Genomic DNA, 23,127 nt, shown 5'->3' on the forward strand with positions numbered 1-23,127 from the left:
GAGAGCTGGGCCTCTTCAGCCTGGGGAAGAGAAGACTGAGGGGGGATCTGATCAATGTGTACAAGTMCCTGAAGGGAGGGTGTCAAGGGGACAAGGACAAACTCTTTTCAGTTGTCCCATGTGGCAGGACAAGAGGCAATGGGCAGAAACTGAAGCACAGGAAGTTCTGCCTTAATGTGAGGGGGAATTTCTTCTCTGAGAGAGTGATGGAGCCCTGGCACAGGCTGCCGAGAGAGGTTGTGGAGTCTCCTTCTCTGGAGATCTTCAAGGCCCGCTTGGATGCAGCCCTGTCTAACATGGTCTAGGTGACCCTGCTTGAGCAGGGAGGTTGGACTAGTTGATCTCCAGAGGTCCCTTCCAACCTTACTGATTCTATGATTCTATGAAATGAAAGGTAAAAGGAAATATTTGTTGATATTTCAGTATCATGAAGGAATTTCTATTAGGCAGTAAAGAAATATTTGCAAAAAAATATTTCACACAAAAAATATTTTCAAAAATGTTCACTGTGAGGAGCTTAAAGTTTTTTCAGTGTGATTAATGGTCATAAAATACTCAACAGTCTTCTTCAAAAATATTCATCAACATTACAAAAAAGTTATCTGTTGACTTTAAAACAAAATGTTAAATATATTCTATGATTTATTTTTTCATTTCAAGGGTGCGATATTTACCTAAGGAAAATATCACTGAAAATCCTGATGGCACAATATCCTACATGTTGCCTAATACTGCTCGTTTTGAACCTGATATGTCTGTTGGGACAGAAAATGATACCGTTACATGCCTTAACCTTGCTGTTGTTGTAAGTAAAGAAATGAAACTAATCCAAATTTGAATGCTGATATCCTGTAGGAAAAAGAGAAGAAAGCACCAGTTAGCTGGTATTAGGGGACACAAGTGTCATCTATGCTGAAGACAGTTTTATCACTGTGTTCATAAAAAAACCCTCATTCTGAGAATACGTTGCAGTTACTTCATGTTTTTCTTATGCTCCTAGGGTAATGTCAACCACCTTAATTACAAATGAAAATTGAATTTAATGTCAACAGTACCAAAGTCATCAGCTTGGATGGGATATATCCCAAGGCATTCTTCTAGTCAATTTTAGCATGGGAATGAATCAAGAGTTTGTAGATGGAGTCCCTGCTTATCTAAGATAGAGCATAAACAGCATGAAGCAGGGTTGCCATAGTCTTAGTATCTTCAGTCCTGCGTTGGAGTGGAGCCCCTGTTGAATCCCACGCTCAGCCTGTGCATGGCCTCACTGCCACAGCTTCTAGCAGAGGTGTCAATTAGCACCACTGCAGTGSATGTCCCTGAGCCATCTTCTCCTACTGAGATCTTAGTCTTTTAAAGTAAAGCTCAGTAGATCCCATCTAAGCAGGACTGTGCCTTTTTTTCACTGTAGATRTGTGCATTTATGTGTCCCTCAGATAAGCCCGAATTCCCAGAKAGGCCCTGCCTTGCTCACAGAACGACACTGACTTCAAAGCAGAAGCAGACCTCACTTTTTATATCATWACCTTGTAGTCAGTACACCACAGAAGAACCAAGAGAGAGATCTTTCACACTTTCTTAGCCCTAAAGAGACTGAACCTACTTCTCTTCTATCTCATAATCTTGCCTTATCCATGATTTCTGCTTACTCTGGGTTCAAGTTCAGATAAGAATGAAAGATTCATGGGTAAACAGAGGCGGGGGGAAAAAAAAGAGAGGATCAACAGAGAGCTCAACTATGTCTTGCTTAATTTCACCTTCTGGCTGGCTCCAGCTCTCCAATTCCTCTCTATAGCGCTAAACACAAACTGAGAGTCTACTAAAGGGCCTGGGCTGGCCCTTATTTTAAGAGTATCGCTTGTTTTTACACAAATTTACTTATCAAAATTGTTACCACTTCCTGCTTCACCAGACAGGCCAAAGCAGATAATTCCAGTTTGCTTTCCACAAGCTATTCAGTGATTTTAAGGACTTAGTTTTGTGTTACCATCTCTGCAAATGTTCATTACAATTAATGCTGGTCAATTGCCACATTCTTCCTTGTTGAAATTGGAAAAGTGTATCTTTTATTTATAATTAAAACTGTCCAGAAAAAAAAGGATGCTTGCCACAAAAAAATGTATTCTTTCTGAAAAAAAAATAATGAAGAGTCTACACTTAATCAGTTCTATGCAGAATGCRGTCGTATTGTTTTATGGTATGATTTTATCACCATAGAAAATATGAACTACAGTCAATAAATAACAAGGCCCATATATTTGTAATACACATATATAGTGTGAGTGAATCTGAAGTACGTGACATGGATGTGATAGAGAAAAGGCAGAAAACTAGAACTTTTACAATCTTTATTATACAATAGAGACTTGAGGTGCAAAGAGATTAAGAATGATATAGTGACCTCRTGTAAATAATAATGACAAATTGTCTGTTTTTATATAAATATGCTAATTGTTTCATTAAAGAGGGTCTATTTTAAGTGGAAATTTAACTTAAAGTGAACTTCAAATCTAGAATTCAGCTTTAATTACCAACTTTGCCAGCGATTCCTTGGGTCAGTGTCTGTATTTTTGATCCAAAGCACAAGTAGAAATTTTATGTACTAATCATTAGTTTTGTTGCTATTGTAGGCTGCACCGGCCCTGTACACAAACACTTTCATACAACTACTATTAAACACTTGGATTAAATCTTCTAAGTCATCCATGCTGCAGAATAGAACAGTGAAAGAAATCCTGTGGGGATACAAAGATCCTTTCCTGAGCAAAGTCCCCTTCCCCTTGAACCCCGTCCTGGGAGTCTTCTATCCGGTAAGCGAAACCGCTGAGGACGGAAAGCCTTCACTTACTGTTCTGTGAATAAAGATTCAGACAACTGCTGTTAAGAAGAGAAATCTTACAAAAATCCCTTGTATTACTATGTCTGTTATTCTTTCTTCTTGTCTCTGTTACAGTATAACGGGACATATGACGGACTTTATAAAGTTTTTACTGGGAAAGAAGATATAAGCAAAACAGCAATAATTGACACGTATAAGAACAAAAGGTATAATAGCATTGTATATATGAAAAAATGCACATATTTTAAAAACATGTCTTTTAAGGCTTGTTTCACTAACAGCTATAGTTAAGTGGAAAATCTCCAGCAATTCCAGGGAATGCTGCATCAAGCCCCAGGAGCAGCAAAACCACCTCTCCTTTTTAGCTATTCATGATTCTGTTTTGAGCTTGGATCTAAGACAATTATTGATTCTTTGATATAAATAACTGCTTCAGTTTTGCATATTTAAGCAGCTGGATCCCTTTTACCCTATTCGAAGACATCATATAATTTATCTGAACATATAAATTAACATCACTTTGCTGATGAATCAAGCCTATATTACAGTGAGGCTTAGCAGTACAAAAGGCTTACATGGTGTAATATACTACATGTAGCATAACATATTTTTCTTTTTAATTTTAAAGGAATCTTTCCTACTGGCAAGGTCACTGTGACATGGTTAATGGCACAGGTGAGGCTATTAAAGCTTGTTAATATTTCAACACATTTCTTGATATTGCAGGGGACAATTATCAAGTTTATTGGCCTGGGCTTTTCAATGTACGTAGAGTTCTACATGCTGCCTGTTAAATGTTTATATAAATATGTATATATACATACTGCTTATGCATAGGAATGTATTACTTTATAGATATAGCTGTTATACATTATATAATATATATATACATATACATACATACATATTTATACACACACACACACACACACACACACACGCTTTTCAGCTACTGTACACAGGAAGACACACCAGAAAAGAATCCACTTCTCTCTTTCTTTTAGTTGTCTGCAAGTTATAATATAAGATTCCTTTAATTTGGTATAGAAGTTGAAAGCTATCTCTGCCTTGCAATACTGTAAATTCACTTTCACTGTTGAAGAATAAAATTAAGAGCATCATAATGTGCCCAACACAAAGTTTTTCTTAAGATGTGAGACGTCAGGGAGAGTTAATGCGCTGCAGAAATTGAGGTGGCAAGGGAAAAAACTCCCAGACAGTCTGATTTGGAGACTAGTACCAGACAAAAAGGGAGGGAAAAGAGGTGTAGATTAGTCTGGAATCAATGAACTAGAGAGAACATTTTTAAATCTGCCTTTACAATGAATATGAAAACAGTCGATCTGTTCAAAGGGTATATTTATTCAACGTGATTTTTTTTTCTTGATGTCACGGAGGAGGTTTTCACACTAATGATAGTCTCACAGGCAGAGACAGTAGAGACTGTGAGCTCTGAGTCACACAGAAAAGGGCAGAACTATATTTAAAGATGTGCCTAGCATATCTCTCTATGAGGTGTTTAGCTGAATGAGATTCAGAAGAAGCCACTAATTCATTTGGTCAAAAATAAGCAGCAAAGGACCTTGGACATTGGATGATCATTTAAAATATCTCTATGATTTACTATTTTGTAAGGAAAAGCTAAAAGTGAGGTAGAGGTACAATGTCCAGAGTGGAAAAAGGAGATCTTATAAAAGAGATAGAAGAGACAGCAGAAGATTGAGAAGAGAAACTTATGGGACTTTTTCCTGGAAAAAACAATAGAGGACACAAGAAACTTTGAGCAACTTAGCTTACATGAAAACCTCTTCCCAGCAGGCCATYGATATGAGAACATGAAAACAAACAGTGTCAGGTTTATTCTTGCTGTATTTTTTTCACTAGCAGAGATCATTCTCCTTAWAACCCAGAGCACATGACAAGTGATTTTGAGTTATTTCAAATACTTCACAAGAATTTGAGTTTCTAGAAGACTGTGAATCAGGAAAGTTTAGCTCCTTTACTACATAAATATTTTTGTATGAGGGAATATTTTCTTAGGTTCTGGGATTTTTCTTCTTTTTTATGGTCCCTGAATCACTGTCAGCTTTTTCTTCTTCCACAGCTGATGGAATAAACACATTCAGATAACTAGACTAAGTGCTCTAGTACAGTAAAATACAGAGTTGTTACATGCCTTACACAACCATTCAGTGTGACTTCTGATGAGACAACCAACATGTGTTTAGAGACTTTTATGATGTCTTTYAAATACATGCCAGAGTTCCTTCGTATCCTGTGAACTTTCATGCTGAAGGGGAGAATGTTTTCCAGTACTGTACTAAAGCAAATAACTAGATCATAAGATCAAACAGTATTCTTGGGCTTGAAATGAGTCAACATTTGCAAAGTTTCCAAGTGTGCCATGATTCAGAAATAGAGCGCATCTCTAGGATGATCTTGGATCTTCTTTAACACAAAATGCTTCCCTCATCTGTGAGCAGGCAGCAGTGTGTAATTCGTCTTTCTCACTCTTGCCAGCTTGATTCAAAGATATCACAGATGTTTTTGATTCCTTGTTTATGGCTGCTGACTAAGAAACTAAACAAGTATTGTAACAAGAAGTAACAAATTCAATGGTTAGAGGTTTATTGCAATGCCTTGTTTTGGGAGAATTGCCCAGACTCTTCTTCCCTAACTCTAGATGCGTGAAATGAAGAAATACCCATCTGAACTAGCTATGTGTCTTTTTACACATAGAGTAGAGGAAAGCTCTCACCAAAGTGTTATTCCTCTGACCTATTTTGTCCATCTACCATGGGATGAGATGAACTTGCTCTAACTATAGAAAGGATCTATGCTTAACAAAGAACAGCTTCAGCTGAGCAGTCTTTGGTGCAAAAAAAAAAAAAAAAAAAAAAAAAAAAAAAAAAAAAAAAAAGATTTTAAAAAAAAAAAAAAAAAAAAAAAAAAAAAAAAGTGCATTAAATATGCAGTTTTGAAGACTAAAGCTATGTTCCTTAGAGGTTCTGAGTGCCATGACTCCAAATGAACTCCATCTTTAGAAAGGTTTTAAACCTCTAGACTGCATAAATCTGAAGCAATGGTAACAAGAAATAGGACTTCTGCTAAATAGGATTGTTTTTTGTATCCTCTAATTTTAATTGGCATGATCATGTGGCTTCACATCAATGAAAAAATTAGTGGCCACAACTTGGCCTGTCTCCAAAGAAAAGGCAGTGTGGAGTACCCGTCACTATGCAATAACTTATGTAAATATTTATTCTATGAATGTTTTGTTTATCTTTTTTGTAGCTGTATGGGAAAGTTATAGCTGAACATTGAACTATAATTAAATCTTATCTTGTAACGAGAATTACTTTCAAGCTGTTATTTTATTTTTTTCACAGATGGGGCATCATTTCCCCCATTTGTTCAGAAGGATCAGGTACTGCGCTTCTTCTCCTCTGATATTTGCAGGTACGCTGTTCCCTTACTGCTATACRTGCATCCCTGTGTGTGCCACCAAAATGCTCTTTAGTTTCAGAGGGTTGCTGCAGTAGCTCTGCCTGAGGCATTTCAGCAGAAATGTTTCACCTAAACACTAATAAATTAATGAGCTATGCTCATGATTTAGTGCCTGATTCTTCCACTTTTATTTGTGTCAAGTAGCAAGTTTTTTACAGTGCATACTATTTCAGCTATTTACAGATGTGTGAATCAAGAATACCTCTCCTAACTTCACAGAGTGAGACAATGGTGYGAGCTGGTGCAGACCTATGAAAGACATCAAGGTCCACCGTGCTCAAAGTCTTGAACTTCTTCCAAGACCAGGACCTGGCTTAAAACCTGCCTTATTTGGTCTGAGAATGCAACTTACCTCTAGGAATAGATAAAGCAGGAAGCAGCTAAGCCCGTCCTGGGGATTTCAGTAGAATATCGTCTATACAAAACAGAACTCACAACTGCTACATACTCAAAATTGCTTTCTCAGGATATTTTTGTATATTTTATTTTTATGTATTTACAAACAGACATCCCATACTGAAGGATTTTTTCAGGCTGCTTCTTCTACTGTGGCTATTCAGTGTCCCTGAGTTCTCCAGTGAACTCAGTGAAAGTAGTGTTAGAAGATCGAAAGTGCATCAGAGTATATTTACTTACAGAGGTTCAACCACTTTATTTGTTTTGCTTTCTGGAAATATCTGCTTCCTTTTGACTAGGTTTAAGGTGGACCATTTGCTTTGAAAAGTTTATTTTTAAAGATCAGAGTTTTTTACATGAAGTTTTTTATTTGTGAAGTAATTGGACCCCCAAACTGGAGGGCATTTCTCTAACTACAAAGAAATTCTATGTCTTCAGATCTGTTTGACAGTGTTTGTGAGATACTTTTGGCCATTTACTTTTCACAATTACTAAAGAATAAAGAGGAACAGTAACAGTCTCCCAAAGTTTTGCTCTTAAATGGTTCATGGAAAATTATTTTGATTATACTCCAAGACCTAGAATGCTTGTTTTTCTTAGCTATTATACAAACATTGCTGCGCAGGTTACATTAGTGTATAACAGCCACATCTATCCACTAGATGAAAATAATTTGGCAAAAAGAAGGTTAAATGGTATTCTGATTCAAATGCAATGGAATGAGCTATAGGGTTATACCCAGTACACTATCTCCACCATAAAGCTTAGATTGCCATTATCTGTTCAGTAAAAAAAAGCTGTAACAGAGGTGATTTATTTTAATAAGAACTTATAACACAGTCCTAAAAAGTGCAAACATTTCATAACAACAGTGGTTGAAGCAGTCTGTAAAGAAAAGTGCTGTTGATTAGTTTATTAGTTTACTATATATTATTTATTAATATAAATATTTTTCTCTTCCTTTTTGTGTATTGATGTACTTATCTGTCCTTGTATATCTTTTTGTGTAAGCATAGAATAACTCTCCATTACAGAGGAGTACCTCTGCAAACTACTGTGAACAGTGTGAAGGGAGCTGCTCTTTGGGTCTCCGGAGTCCTTATTTTACTTTAAGAGAAAGACAGTCAGAGGATCCTTAAGGAGTGTTACCATGGATTCGGATTTGTAATCCAAATGACTGCGACRCATTTATCCTCTTTTTTATTTAGATCGATCTATGGAGTTTTCCAGAGCAAGCAGAATGTGAAAGGGATCCCGCTGTACCGTTTCACAGTTCCCCGTGAAGCGTTTGCATCGCCTGTTGAAGTTGGAGATAATTACTGCTTCTGTACAGACTACACCATTTCGGAGAACTGCACATTAGCCGGAGTCCTAGACATCAGTGCCTGCAAAGCAGGTATAGTAGTGACACGGTACTGCCGAACAAGACATCCGTCTAGGGAGAAAACACCTGTCCTGCACTGAGGTGTTAGTTACTCTAAGGCCCCRGCCACTTGTATTTATCTATACATTCTTCTATAGATTGCCTGTGAAATCTTTCCCTTTTCTGTAGCCTCATTCCCCAAATGAGGTCTATAGAAYTTCCATTTTACATAGTGCTGTGAAAAAAAAAAAATCATGATATTAGAGATGGTATACTGAAATCGTAGGAATATACAAATAGAAAGGAAAGGGGAGGGCTTCCTTTGCTACTGCTTAAAAGCCAGAGATGGTCACTGCCCATGTCATTCCTGCTAATTCTCACACACAGTGTATTAACCATACACACATGGCTGAGACACTGTTGGCTTAATTCTGCGCAGCTATAATAAGCTGAACACTTACACAGTCTGAGTTTGGTGCAGAGTGGGCAGCATGAGTTCCCTTCTGTCCTTCATCCTTCTGAAACAAGACCATGAAAATTGGGGAAAATAGTGAAGGTCTCATTCTCACCTCAGAGTGAAAATGGAAGCACTTCCAGCTCCACAGTGTAGACAGACAAATAGTATTTGCAATGACAACCTATTTCGCCATGCAAATTTTCTTCATGCCAGTAGAATCATAGAAGCTCTCAAATCTTCTTTTGTTTAGTCTATTGACAGTTTTATCAGATTTTTTTTATGTCTTTATAGTGAAATATGTTTGCATGGGAAAAGGCTTCAGAAGATGTACATGAAACAAGGCTTAATGATTCAAATAAGTTTATATCTGCCTTTTTTTAAACAGGAAGACCAGTGTTTATTTCTCTTCCACATTTTCTTCATGCAAGTGATTCTATATTGCACAATGTTGAAGGCCTGAGCCCAAATGAGAAGGAGCATGAGACATTTTTAGACATAGAGCCGGTGAGTCCAAATATTCAATACTTGCAAYTCAGCAAACTAGACATGCTTAAATTTAGTAGAGTAAATCTTYTAACAAAGCGATGAACAAAGGATTCTGTATTTTCATACTTTCTTTTTCAAGACTTGCTCACAAAGGTATTTAGCTCTTAGCAGCAGAAACTTAAGAGCAGAACTCTGTCTTATTCTGAACTTCAAAGTTTGGAAAATAAATTTAGATTTTTACTCATTGGTAACACTGGATTAAATGGATTCTGAAAAGCTTTAACCTGTGATATGACATTAATCTGTGATTTTCAGATACCTTAAGGACCTTCTTTTCTACCAAAGCTTCACTCTTCCTTCTATATTTTATGTTTTCTTTCATTTCCATAAGTAGCAATTTTGGTGTAATTATTATCACAACCGAACTAAAGGAAATAAATATACATCAGTTTATTTCCAAGAAAATAACTAGAATTCTGAAGTGCAACTTCTTGTCTGCTTCTAGAACAGACCTAACTCAGGCTGTCAAACGGAGCTCCCAAAATGAATGAGTTTTACTTTTACTTCTGTTCCAGTGATTCACATGCTTGCTTTTAGTGTGCTAATCAGAGTTGTCTGAATAGTATTATGAATTTTAAGGTTTCAAATTTTTATTTTACTCTGAATCGGCATGAAAAAATAAAATTTAGAATTTTTTACAAAATATTTTTTTCAGTCATATAATGTAACAGTTATCTACTTTTAGTGAGGAAATGTGAATTCAAGTCTTTGTTTCACGTCATTTAGAATAAAGATATCAACCCAAATTTGCTAAACCTGGGCTGAAATATTCAAGCAAGGCCCTGTGTCTTGTTATTTTTCRGAGGGAAGAGGGGGAAAGAAGTAGATGAAGAAGATGACCCTATTATTTTAAAATGCTTGGAAATCACATTTAAAAATATTAACTTTTGTTCTGATATGAAATTTTCTTTTTTTTTTTGTTTGAAACTGATATATTTATATGAAACATTTCAGGACTGATATACCATTTCTCAGGATTAATATCTTCACTATTAATTTGCCAATTACAAAATCTACTACAGTAAATCCAAAAGATCATAACCTCTAGGAAGAATGAAACACCCTTTGAAACATACAAATTTCATGAAAATATAACTCTCAGAAGCATAAGAATAAGTACTACAATGCTTTTTGACACAGTCCATATTTTAGGCTTATGTCTCCAATTCACCAAATTTAAAACAATGTAGTTTGTTTTCTTTCTATCCTTAGATCACTGGTTTTACATTACAATTTGCCAAAAGGCTGCAAGTAAACCTCCTGGTGAAGCCTGCACCAAAAATTGAGTAAGTACTCTTTCAGTATTTTGTTTCTAACTACTTTTTCCAAGACAACTGATTGGTCTAAAGCAGTGTTGGTGGAAGTAACTGTGAAAAGAAGGAGTGAAAATAYTTTTCCAAAGCCTTTTAAACTTTTTTTGCCAAACTTTCAATTGTGAATTTCTAGAGAATATAAATTTCAACAAAAGATCAATCCTTCTTGTGATAGCTATTGCACACCTATTTTAATGCACATTTGATATCCCACCAGACACAAGCATATACTTAAAGACAACATTCTTACAAAATTCAAACGAGGTCATTAGRACAAACTAGAAGGAAAAATCCATTTTCTGTAATACATTAAACGAGCGACACAAATTATGTGCACTCTGAGCGGATTTTATTGGAAGATTAATAACTGTTAAGTTATTAACTGTTATCTGCTAACAGTTTCCCTTTTCTCAGTTAACTTACATGCACAGGCTTAGTGTGTGTTGGGCTCCTGTACATCTGATAGGTGAACATCGCGCAGACCATCAGACCCTCCCACCAACACCCGCCTGTGTCCGGCCTTTGGTCTCTGACTATCCACTCATGGAGGTCTAGCCAGAAAAAGATAGCTGCCTGATATATAAAATGGCCACTATTAATTGTAGGATTTTATTTCCAACTCAGAACTGTATTAAAAATGTACTTCCTGGAAATTAGACATGTGRTTACTGGAGATGTGCTTAAATGGAGACGGGGACTATGCACCAGACTAAAGGTTTGCCATACTATAATGTCATACTTGTTTTATTTTCTCATTTCAGAGCTTTATCAAAAGTTCAGAAACCTTACATTTTTCCTCTTCTCTGGCTAAATGAGGTCAGTATATTTTCTGCCTATTAATCTTCAAGATTTTAGTAATATAATAATAACAAATATATATACAATATATAATATATAATATATATATAATATTATATATATAATATTATATATATAATATATATATAAAATTAATATCGTCAAGATATTAATCTTGTTAATATGGAGAATCTTGTAAATCTGTTAAAAAAAAGAAATTAAAAAAAGGACTAACCTAACCTTCTCAGTCTTGATGCCCAGAAATTGGCAGTTAAACTCATGTTATAGTATGTACATGTCAAGAATGTGTCTGGGAGTGAAGACTTGCATATTCACCTCTCACCAATGGTTTTCTTGTTTCAGTCTGCTGTTATTGGGGATGCAAAAGCCGAAATGTTCAGAAATAGAGTCACCAATCGGGTCCAGATGCTGGGTGTGCTGCAGATCGTTTTAATCATCGCAGGTTCTGTGCTGTTCCTCGCATTCATGGTTTCCTATTTCATATGCAGATCAAATAAATTAAAATAAGTAAGTGGTAATGGTGATTTTTTCAGTAACTTTTTCTCATGTTTTCAAGAAGTTAAACATTATATACTTAGCTATTCTTGTTTTTCAAGTGCTAGTAAAGTTCAGCAGTTACCATTTCAGTTGTTGTACTGCAAATGATACAGATACCCTAGCTAGTGTTTTCAAATTCARCTCCCAACCTTAATCTTTCAGGATGCTATTAACATACTCAGAATAGGCTGTTGGGAATTTCCAAAAATACAATGTGATCATTGTGACTTGATGAAAATAGACATTTTCTCCAAGACAGCCAAACTGTTCAGGAGTGCCTGCCCCGTAGTGCTTCTGCAGGAAGCCACACAGCTTCTGACTTATATGCTCTTCCAGGACATATGGCTGGGAGGTCAGAAAGCCCACTGTAAATGCAATTTTTAGTAAGTAGGCTAGGTAAGGTCTCTCGGATATTCTTTCTTTCAGTCTTCCATTACTATCACATTAGACTTATCAGCTCCTGGACTCACCTAGCCCATTAAGACTAAATATAGTTCTAGAATGGGTAGAATAGCCAAGCAGTGGCTTAGTGCACTGACACTCATTGAAATGAACAAATTTTGGGGAGTGACTTAAAAGAAGTGTAGAATCATGAGTATTACTTTGAAAAAAAATATAGCGCAGTAAAGAGCCATTTTCAAGAATACTACTTACCTCATTAGGAAGAATACTTACCTCATAACTTGCTAAATTCTGATTTTGTTTCATTGCAGGTAGAAAAAGACTTCAGAGGTAGACAATCTTTAACTGAAATTTCAACCAAGCAGCTTGTTAAAATTCAGAGAGAAATGATCCAAGGCACACCAAGTCTACATGTTATGGAATTCAACATGCTTTTCCATTCTGAAAGACCAACTCACTAACCCAGATAAACTGATGTTTCCAGAGGCCCGCATTTCTGATGTCACTAAAGAGGCCACCATGGAAATGATACTTTCAGATAACTTTTATTATATGAACTTCGTTACAAATTTTAAGTGACATTCAAGCAGACTGAAGCTGAGATGCAGTCCACCTGCCATTTATGCAACTTGCTACTTTTTTTTCTTCTGGAATTACAAGACAAATTAAAGTTGTTTGCTGATGTTCTGCCGCTGAGCAYAGGCTGGGGAATGACACCATCGTTGAGCTCATGCTGTGCTCTAGATGCTCTAATTGCAATGTTTTTCTTTCTGTTCCTTCAAGGAATGGAGGCTGCTGCAATGGAAGTGCTCTCTGTCTTCTATTCAGGGATATGAATTGTGCTGAATGTGAAGTTTATTATGTAAAGTTACTAACTGTAATACATGATGTTAATAAAAGACTTACTAAAATATTTGTTTTATATATTTACGCAGAGCTAGCCAATGCACATATTTACAAGTTAATCCTTTACAGGTTAACAGGGGCTCACGAACATTTGGCTCCATGGCTTAGTAATCCGAGCCACTTTCTAACTGCCAACCTCCTCCGCTGCTTCCTGCCTGCTTCTCTTTCTGGCTCTTCTCTCACCAACAACCTCTGCTCTGCCCTAACTCCACTTTGCCCGAGGATTCCTGTAGGGAATGATCTGATATATCACCCTTAAGGTCAAGAGAAAATATTCCAGAGTTCTATACACAGTAAAGATTGAGATAATGATTTTGACCAAAAATCAGACTATTCCACCTCCTTGCTGTAGAAGAAATAAAGGAAGACAGGTAGACCCATTCTTCAYTGATTAGCTACCTGCTGCAAGGAAATATGTGCAATCATCTGTTTAATGAGGTGCATCAGGCAGGTAGCAAGCATTGCCATTTGTGTAAATGGTTTATTTTTTGATTTAATTTGTTTGTCATATTTTAGGAATCAGTAGTGGGACAGTTTTTGAGAATTGTGGGTGTTTCCTTTTCCCGTGGACTCATTGAATTAAGAAAAAGAGTACTTTGTAAGATCTATTCTGGAAACTTTTTGTCTTGTAAATGAAGAACTGTAAAGTTCAGGCCAGCTTCTCATAGCCTGGCTTCTGGCAGTATTGCTGGACAAAACAGAAAAGTTTGTCTTGCTAGCAAAGGACAATATCTTTGTCCAGGTAACTTAGAATGGTGTTTTCCTTCTTTGGAAATAAAGAGAAGGAAGCCCAAGAGATTAAAATGTTGTGATTTTAACTCCATGTTCCTTGTGSACAGAGCTGTGTTGCTACCTAAAATGGTGCATTGCAGCTGATGSATCACAGAAATCCCAAGAGACTTTTCTTGAAAGCAATGTCTGATACATGATTATATTCTTTTTCCAGACATAAGCTGGAAAGGTAAAGCAAAAGAGGGCAGGAGATATGAAGGAACCACTACACTGAAGGGAAGCTATGCTCTCATTTAGAGAACTAATGTATTTGATTGCTCATGGTGCCAGTAAGTAAAAAACAAGCCATATCTCTCTTCTCTACATCATTGCTGGGGTCATATGTAATATTCTGCTCCTGCAGTAGCCTGTGGACAGTTTGATGCAATTTAAGGCATCCCCAGAGGCCTATGGACTGGTCAAGAAAGTATGAGGACAAATACGAAAGTTTTGTTTGAAGTCATTAAGTCACCTCTTCTTAGGTTAAAACAAGCAGAGCTCTGCTGTGCTTCAAGATTTGACATCTTTTTTTTTTTTTTTTTTTTTTTTTTTTTTAATATAATAAAACTAGCCTTTTGTGCTAGAGTTTAGTAGAGGGTCTTTTTTTTACACTGGAACAACAGCAAAGGTCCCATTGATTTTGATATGCTAGCATTTCAACCTTGTTTGTTGTCTTGAAATCTGCTGTCACCAAAACATTGTTTGCTCTATTAGGGTTGCTTGGTGCTATTTAGCGATCCAGCAGCAGTGATCCAGCAAGTCAGGCCATGATTTTAAATGTCTCAGGGCCCAATTTTGCATGCACACAGATAAGTTTATTCATATGTATAATCTCAATGATATCGATGCAGGTTTGGACTATTAAACTGTGTTCAGCACTTAGGCCTCACTTGAATTATAATTAGCACTTTTTGTTTTTGTCCAGAACATTGGTTACAGATATTCTTAGTTCATGTTATTAAGGCTGATGTTAATTATTTTCATTTGTTAAGCTATATGTGGGATAAACGCTAGTTAGAAATTTTAATGAACTCAATAAAAAGAAAGCAAAGCTCAAAATCTTCTTTTTGAAACTCTCATGTCCAAGTGCAAATAAAGTCTTCWGTGTTGGATACTGAACTTTTATTTCTTTCCTTGGTGTTTCGGGTGTGTCTTCTTTTCCTAGAGTTTGATTCTATAAATTGAYGAATAAATGAGTTTATGGATAACTTCATTGTATCGATGTACTCTCTGCCCAATAGCTTAGAAGACCATCTTACCTTTTGTGTTCTCTGATACATCATAAACACTGGTGACATGCAGTAGTTATATTCTTGATTATAGTGAGGTGCAAATTGTGCCTTTAGGGGCAAAGCTGAGCACCAGCATGCCTAAAATGAAGCAATTCAGGAGCCATCCCAGGATACTAAGCTCTGACCTTCTTTCAGTACCCTTGAATGGAAGGTGTTGGTGCTGAGGCCTGAGCACATCCAGCAACGTATTGCAACATATTTCTGCAGGCAGCACTGGGCCGGCAGGTTGGGATGGGAGGGAAGCCCTGGCTACGTTCTCGTGCCTCATGTTCTCCACCCACCTTACGGGTGAAAACCGCTGGATGAAGTGCAACCTGACCCAAGAGCTGACAGCGTACTTATGCCTACACCCCAGAGCAGGTGTGTGAGCTGAGGCTTGATGAAGCCCTTGATCTCCAACTGTAATTACTCTTTCAAAGCCTTTCTTAAAACCTGTTCTTCTCATCAAGCCTACCACAGTCTGTTTGGATAAAATAAACATGCTRCTACACCCTGAAAGAGAAAAACAATGTTTTTTTCTGTCCTCTTAGCGAGGAGACAATGCAGGGACTTGTTTTATTCATAGGTGTACACGTTGGCAGTATTTAATAACTAATAAATTTAATAACTAATAAAATTTGTTTAGGGCTTTGCTTCAGCAACCAGAAAAAACAAGGAGATGACTCACATTTACCAAGTGCAAACTGCATTTATGAAGAGRTGGCAGGCGTTTTCTACTGTCTGCYTCCTTCTCTTTGGATACTAGTTGTCCCTGATCCTCTGCAGCCCCGTCCTCCCCCAGCCCAGCCCCAAACAAGCCAACTAGCCAGCACCAGGCTGCAACCTTCCTCAGCTCTCCTTCCTAGGAAAAGAACGCAAATGCTTTGCAGTAGGCGCCACCCAAAGGACATACATTTTTTCACAAGTTCGAATGGTTCATTTTGAGTGCAGCTAGTCCGAAATAATGCTGGATAAAACTTGCCATTTCTTATTCTGCCAGTTGACGTAATCCAACATAATTTTCACCTTAAAATCAGCGTGAGAAAAATCATATCCTAAGTGTCTGCTGAATGCCAAATTGTCTGCTTTCTGCTAAGGCAGAAACTATACCATTAATATCTTGGAGTATTTTGCTGAGGTTAGGATTTCCTCTGAATACTGTGAAGTGGTATTTACTGGGCACACAGCTGATGCAGCAGAGACACACCCTGAGGTTTCAGGACTCCATTGCTTGCCCAACAAGCACTTGTGTAACACTGAGGATGTGTGGGCAAATCAGGACTTATGTGATGCTTTTATATGTGACTCAGGTTTTAGATGCACCCAAAACATATTTGCAATTTCAGCCTTACTGGATTATTTGTGGGTAGGACTAGGAAAGTCACACGTTTTTGTATTTATTTTTTTTCTATTTTTCCTATTATTATTGGGAAACACTCTAAGCAAGAGCTTTTGGCAAAGTATATACTTTAATTTAGTGACAAGTTAGTGCATTTAGGAAGTTAATTCAGGAAATCTAATCCAGCCATCATCAAATCTACCAGGCAGCAGACAGAAACTTCCCTGTGCGCCCAGTAGTGTCATGCAGTAGCTTTGCTGAATTGATGCAGGCACTCATTTCCTGGRTAAGATCATTTGGTGTTCAGCAGGACACTGAAGGAGCCATATCTTTGTAAACAATSTGCATAATATTTCTCACTTCAGTGGTAGAGAATAGCAGTAAAATAAATTAATGAGTACACGTATCAGTTGGGAGGTAGAATATATGGGTTCTAAAAGCTCCTATCTTTAGTAGAAATCATTTAGGTTATACTTGCTCAATATAAGTGTAAATATTAAGTATCCTGTCTTTCAGGTTCAGTAGGAGACTTCAACTGAAGCTGAATTTGTAGAACATTCTTGTTAATCCAGGGAGATTAAGAGGATCCTGGCCGTATTTTGAGCATTGCCTGGGAGATAGAAAACTACTTTTATGATGAACCCTTACTGGATTGAAAATGGTAGTCCAAAAATCAAGTACTAGAAACTCTTTATCTCACTTTCCAGCTGTGTGCAGGAACTGCAACACAAATGCTAAGTGCACTTTCTCCTTAAAAAATGAGACAGATGTACCACTTTTGGATGTTTACACACTCTGTGGYTTGGCACACTACCTTTTATGAATCCAGGTAAGAGTCTAATTTTACTCTGCCTTCCTCTGCATCCCTTTCTGGAGCTGAGCACCTCTTAGCACTGACACAGTGCTTAACATTTTGTTTAATGCTACTGAGACCCCCAAGGGCATGCTGTGTCTGGAATGCCTTAGTGAAGATGCTAGAGGTCYCTGGTGTCTGGCCATGTTTCACAGAAAGATAAAGAAAGGTAAGTCTGCACAGACAGTTCAGGACGGTAATGCCTCACACCCAAATGGAAAACTTTGAAGARTGTGTTTAGTTCAAAGTCATCTGCTAAGCGTGCCAGTCCTGTAATTTGTGCTTCTTAGCTTTAAGAACATTCATTAGTGGTCTGTGGCTCTGGTTGAGGTCGTTGAGAGCAGATCACACCAGGTCAAAGCCTTCCAGACAGCAGGTAACAGCAGTTATTCAGTAATAGCTGTTCATTCACTAACAGATGAAGACTGAATCTTTTAAATTCTCACCCTTGACTGACACTCAGAACAAGTCAGATGAGTTTTAGCCACCTGTGGTGGTAACACCTTAAATTCATCCATCTGACTTTGTATCCCATGCAGCACATGCAGCAGTTAATTTAAGCTACTCTCTGTGGTTCATCAGGTCTGAGCTGAGACCTGTTAAATGGTTTTGTGAACACTGAAAGCTTTGACAAGGGGTTAAACTCATCTATCTAGTCTTCAGCTGAAAGAAAACAGAAGTTCCCAGTTCTACAAAAGATGATGAAACAGGTCCCACACACAAAGATTTATTTGTAAATAACTGAGTCCATAATTGAGCATATAGATCAACTGTAACAGTAAACGTTACATTTGGGCAAAAGGAAAAGAAACTAACAAAACAAACAACAAAAACAACACAAAAACTAGGGGAGGCAGGGGAAAAGAGAAAGAGGGAAAAAGCAAAAGAGAAGGCTCTCTCGAGAGGTCAACCAGGATGAGAGGCCTGGGGAATCAACTAGAGATGTTCCAGATGATTCCCAGACCTCTCACCCTGGCTGATCACTTGAGAGCTTTCTGTTTTGTTTTCTCTCTCTGTCAGATCTGTCTCATCATCTCATCATCATCCTCTGCTGGACATCCTCTCCAGTGCAGCACGCCTTGCAAATACCTATTTCAACGTAACTGCATAGTTTCATAAGGACCTGCTCAATCTTGCTATCAGTTATTCTCACTCATTATGCCAACAGTGCTGATTGGCACATGTCTGATCAGGAGCTGAGTTTGCAGCCCTAAGTGGCTGTCGAGCCTTGTGTGTGTGTGTTACTAGAATATGACTGTTATCTACTATGCTCTATTTCTTCCCTAATGCACGGCTTTAAAATAAAAGCTATGAAGTGGAAAATGACAAGTGGAGRGAGGAAGGAAGGACAATTCAGTTGGCAATGACCAGTCTTTCCTACAAAGCCAACAGAACAGACATAACAGCAATTTCTGAGTCCCCCAGTGCAAGGCAATGGGGACAGATGCACTTTGAAATACCAGGGTAGGGAGTACTGCCCCCGTTGCAGGTAGGAGCAGGCAGATGGGTGGTTACAAAGTGAAATACAGGCTGCAGAGCTACAGGAGAAGGGCCACGAGGCTACAAATGGCATCACATAGTTCAGGGCATTGGCAACATGATCTCACCAGGGATTTTGCTGCTCCCCAGCCGCTTGCTGACGATGACCAAGTGTATGGGTGCTGTATGCACATGTAAGCTAACCAGGAAAAGCAGGTAAAGCAGGCTATGAACAGCCTCAGTTCCATAACTGCATAAATATAACACACCTAAGGATATCTAATGTTTTATTTAAGTTAAATTTAACTCCAGATACTCAAAATTGCTCCCCCTCTCTGCCAAAATAACGAGCAATGAAGGGACCTTGCTACCCCTGAGCAACTCTGTTTTAACCTCAGGAGCTCGATCCATATGCCAGATGACATCTAGTGCCATTTAAAATGTGATAGGACATCCCAATAAGCTTGTAGCAGCTGTTTTAGAAATGCCTGGGTCTCTCAGAGCCCATATCATAGGGCTAGTCCTTCCTGGACATCTCAAATATCCCGGAGCATGTGCATGGCACGAGGGAWGTCTTGCTAGACAATATTATAGACACTTTCCAAAACTCTGTTTTTCAAGACTGGGCTCTTTGATGCAGGTTCTAGGATGAGAACAACACAGGAAGAAAGATAATAAGGGGGGCATTAAAGTCCTGGAAGAGGATGGATTTTAAATCTATGTAAAAATATTTTTTGGCTAACTTTGACAGAGTCCCACTGAGACACCTGCATATTCCTAACTCAGGACCCAATTCTGCCTTGCTGAGCAGCCAAGTTAGTCATAAATATGGCACTGAAAGCCTAAAATTTAAGTCCTTTGATGTTCTYGCTTCACGTCCTTTAACAGATCAGTCTCTAAAGCTCTTTCTAGGCAGAAGGGAGAATGAAATCAAATCAAAAGAATACATAGCTGTATAGTTCAGGAATAGATTTATGTTAACTCCTCTTGCAAAACTCTTCTAAGTATTTTTCACAGTTGCTTACTGGATGTTCCAAAATACTATTTAAGACAAAATRTTCTGTTTCAGCTTGAAACCTTGAATGGCCTGTTTAGATACAAAAATGTACAATTCACAGTTTTGACTGTACTGTATTTTTTCCAACCYGTGCATCCATGCAACAGAACTCAGGAACAAAAACCAGCTGCAGCAAACAGCACAGGTTGGTGGTTACAATTCAGCAAGTTACTACTCAGGTTGTAGGACCGATGTGCAGGCCAAAGAATAAGGCCCAGAAGAAACGGAATATTTTTGAATGAGAAATTAAGAGCTGCATTTTATTTGCAAGCAAATGCTGAGCTGAAAGAAGAAATTCTCTGCATCACTTACCAGCAGCTTGTTCTTTAAGTATTTAGAAASAACTGCACAGGGCTATTCCCTGGGTCCTTCTTCACTCAGGGAAGGAAAATGGGATGGGTGAGAGCTTCAAATCGCTCCTGCTGTTTCMTCACAACATTGATACTTGCTGTTTTAGAAAAGGAGGGATGAAACTCTAGGGATTTTTAACACAAATTTCCTGCTACCATTACACTGTCCTCATAAATAACCTTAGAACTGAACATTTTTGAAGACCCTCTGTTTTTATAGATGTCTAGTGTTGTGCATCTTAAATTCCAGGCCTTGCCATGCAGTTTCTGCAATGAGCACTAGATGGCAATGCTCTATCTAGGCTGACAGGCTAAAGCTCTTGAAAAACGCCTATTCAGGCAGGCTCATTCTACACTTGAGTTAGAGGGGATACACTTGGATTTAGTAAGATTTTTACTGAGGCCCCTTTTTTCATCAAATCATAAATTAAAAATTATGCATTAATGCATAAAATAAGCATTGCATCACTGCCTCACACATCTTGGTAGTGTTGCAATAATTACTTTGCTCGTATATGTTCATATATGGGTGCTACAAGAACCAGATATTATAGAGAAGTTTTGTGTGTTTTTTTTTTTTTTTAATACATTTCAGCTTTTGAAAAAAGCATAATATATGTGAACTGAGAGAAATTACATGCTCTCAAGCCTGAGACTAACATATAAGAGATTTCACGATGTGGCTGGTGCCCCAGGTGGTCCCGCTGCCTCTTCYGCAGCTTGTACCAGAAGCTTGGAGAGCCAAGCTGGCCACCACCCATGAAGGACATAGAGTATGTGGCAGCTTCATGTTCAGCAACACCAGCTGCCACCACTTACCATATTCAGAGCAACACACCCCACCTTTCAAGACTCTCCCTGTTTTATATTTCATTCTCCATCCAGGTTATTCACAATCCCTGCATCTCTCTCCTTCCCATGGCTATGAGGACATCTGACCATGACCTGCTGGAGCATTTAAACTCAATTTTACTTGCACTGTTGAGAAGCCTCAAAATGGCTCTAGATACATTTATGCAATTTTGTAATTAAAATATTTGGAGGTTATTTGTTTCTACTTTTTGTATCCAGAAAGTACCTATATTCTACAATGAAAATGGCTAGATAGACAGACAAACAAATGAGTATTTAGGTAACATATCTGCCCAATTATAACAGCAATCAATCAATGATGCACTAATGTCAGCAGCCCTGAATGACAGGAACTAAAAAATTCATGTAAAGTGCAAATTTAACTTATTTGTAGCTTACTTTCAAAATCTGTCTACAGGGTTTTTGGTAGGATTTTCCAGTTTAGCAGGATTTGAGCCATTTCTGATCCCAGCTGTGAAAGCTCTGCTGACAACCYGGCAACTCAGCTCGCCTCAGAGCTGGTTGGAAACATATAGGCTCAGAGTACAGGCAGAGCACACTCAGGTCTGAGCATAAGACCCTGCAATAAAAGTTAGGCTACAGATAAGCCAGGTCTGGCTGATGTCATGATTATGCCACCACTCATCTGTGGCCACTTATTATGGAAATAAAGGGTTTATTATCCATTTGAGTGTTTACTTCTCAATTTATTGTCTCTAACCATAACATATGCATGCTCCCCAGAGTTTTGGATMCAGAACAACATCTTTTACTTAAAATACCAAATTTGTTTAAAACCATATTGTTTTTCCTGACCTGATCATATTTTTAAAGTTAAAAAAAATAAAAAATGTAAAACTACTTGAAAAGACTATTAAAATGGTTAAGAATAGGTTTCACGCAAAAGGAAAATATTTTGATAATCATTTCAAATAACATTTCAATATGGATATAACTGAGGGAAGAGTTGGCAACTTTTGAGCCCTCCTTGAAATTCAATCACTTTAATATMAAATCAAAGATGGAAAAATAAGGTTTTGTTGAGTTTGACCAGCTCTATTTCCAGGGCTGATTATCTGTGGATGTATGAGAGGAGTGATATGTATATGTGTTTGCATATCGTTATTGACCTAAAGCTCAAGCACAAAGAGAAACGTTGGAGTCTTGTGCCTAACCAGGCACAGGCTATGATCCCTCGTTCCAGYGAGATGACGTGCTAATACGTAGGTGAGAGCACTTCTCATAGCACTCAGAAGACCCTTTACAATGATTAATGATTGGTTCATTTTTCAAGCTCAATGTAGCTATCAACACAGAGCTTGAATTATAAGGACAGAGGCTCAGAACTGAATTCTACATTCAGTTCKTGGAGAAAGAAAGGCCAAGACATTACCCTAAAAGTTATCTGTGTTGCTAAACAGACAAGGTGCTGAATGTTGGCCTTGTTCAAGCTTCCCTCTTCGTTTTTGCAATGTACATGTGCAGATACAGTTTCTTAACTTAAAGATACAGTTTCTGTTAACCAGGCCAAGTCTGGCAGGAGAAAGATATTGGCCATAAGCATGCTATACCAGCTGTATATGTTATGGAGCTTTCTGATAACAATTTTTTGCGTGGGATTTCATCTCAAATTTTAAAGTCATTTTGTATAAAATTTGTCTTATGGCTTTTTATATGTAATTATCAGATTAGTCTTTTCATATATTTTAAATAAGAAATYTGAACCTTTCAGTAGTGGCTGAAATTGTTTTTGGCGCACCTAATTTTTGCTGAAGAACAGCAAGTTTTAAAAAGTTTTATCCATATGAACTAAACTTGGCACAAAGATGACTGTGGAGAGCTGGTGAAGGCTTTTGTGTATTTTAAACATTGATTTAGAAATTTTTATCTGCTATTCAAATCAGATCTGAAAGTGAACTTTGCAGAAAGTTGTTAGGCATGATCAAAGCCAGGCATGTGGTAGTTGGGCTTTCCTGCTGAAAAATGGCATCCAAATGAGTGGCTAATGGGTAGGGAGAGCATTTGCATAACTGARGAGTTAGCGGAGGTGTGTTAAAATGACAGATATGT

General features: G+C 37.7%; 1 protein-coding gene across 3 annotated transcripts in view; it reads left to right on the forward strand.

Annotated features, from left to right (window-relative positions):
• CD36 (CD36 molecule (CD36 blood group)) overlaps positions 1-14,975 on the forward strand; it is a 38,841-nt gene extending 23,866 nt beyond the window's left edge. For all 3 annotated transcript variants that reach the window (XM_085298847.1, XM_085298829.1, XM_085298840.1), the window contains exons 4-14: positions 661-805; positions 2,631-2,810; positions 2,954-3,045; positions 3,468-3,514; positions 6,229-6,298; positions 7,951-8,138; positions 8,948-9,066; positions 10,321-10,394; positions 11,183-11,237; positions 11,583-11,747; positions 12,491-14,975. In XM_085298847.1, the coding sequence (XP_085154973.1) occupies positions 661-805; positions 2,631-2,810; positions 2,954-3,045; positions 3,468-3,514; positions 6,229-6,298; positions 7,951-8,138; positions 8,948-9,066; positions 10,321-10,394; positions 11,183-11,237; positions 11,583-11,747 (1,135 nt within the window). In that variant the 3' untranslated portion in view covers positions 12,491-14,975. The remainder of the gene's footprint in view (positions 1-660; positions 806-2,630; positions 2,811-2,953; positions 3,046-3,467; positions 3,515-6,228; positions 6,299-7,950; positions 8,139-8,947; positions 9,067-10,320; positions 10,395-11,182; positions 11,238-11,582; positions 11,748-12,490) is intronic.
• Positions 14,976-23,127: the final 8,152 nt, after the last annotated feature.

Source organism: Rhea americana, unplaced genomic scaffold (assembly GCF_003343005.1).
Source record: "Rhea americana isolate MKP2758 unplaced genomic scaffold, rheAme1 scaffold_1, whole genome shotgun sequence".
In the NCBI taxonomy this organism is placed as follows: Eukaryota; Metazoa; Chordata; class Aves; order Rheiformes; family Rheidae; genus Rhea; species Rhea americana.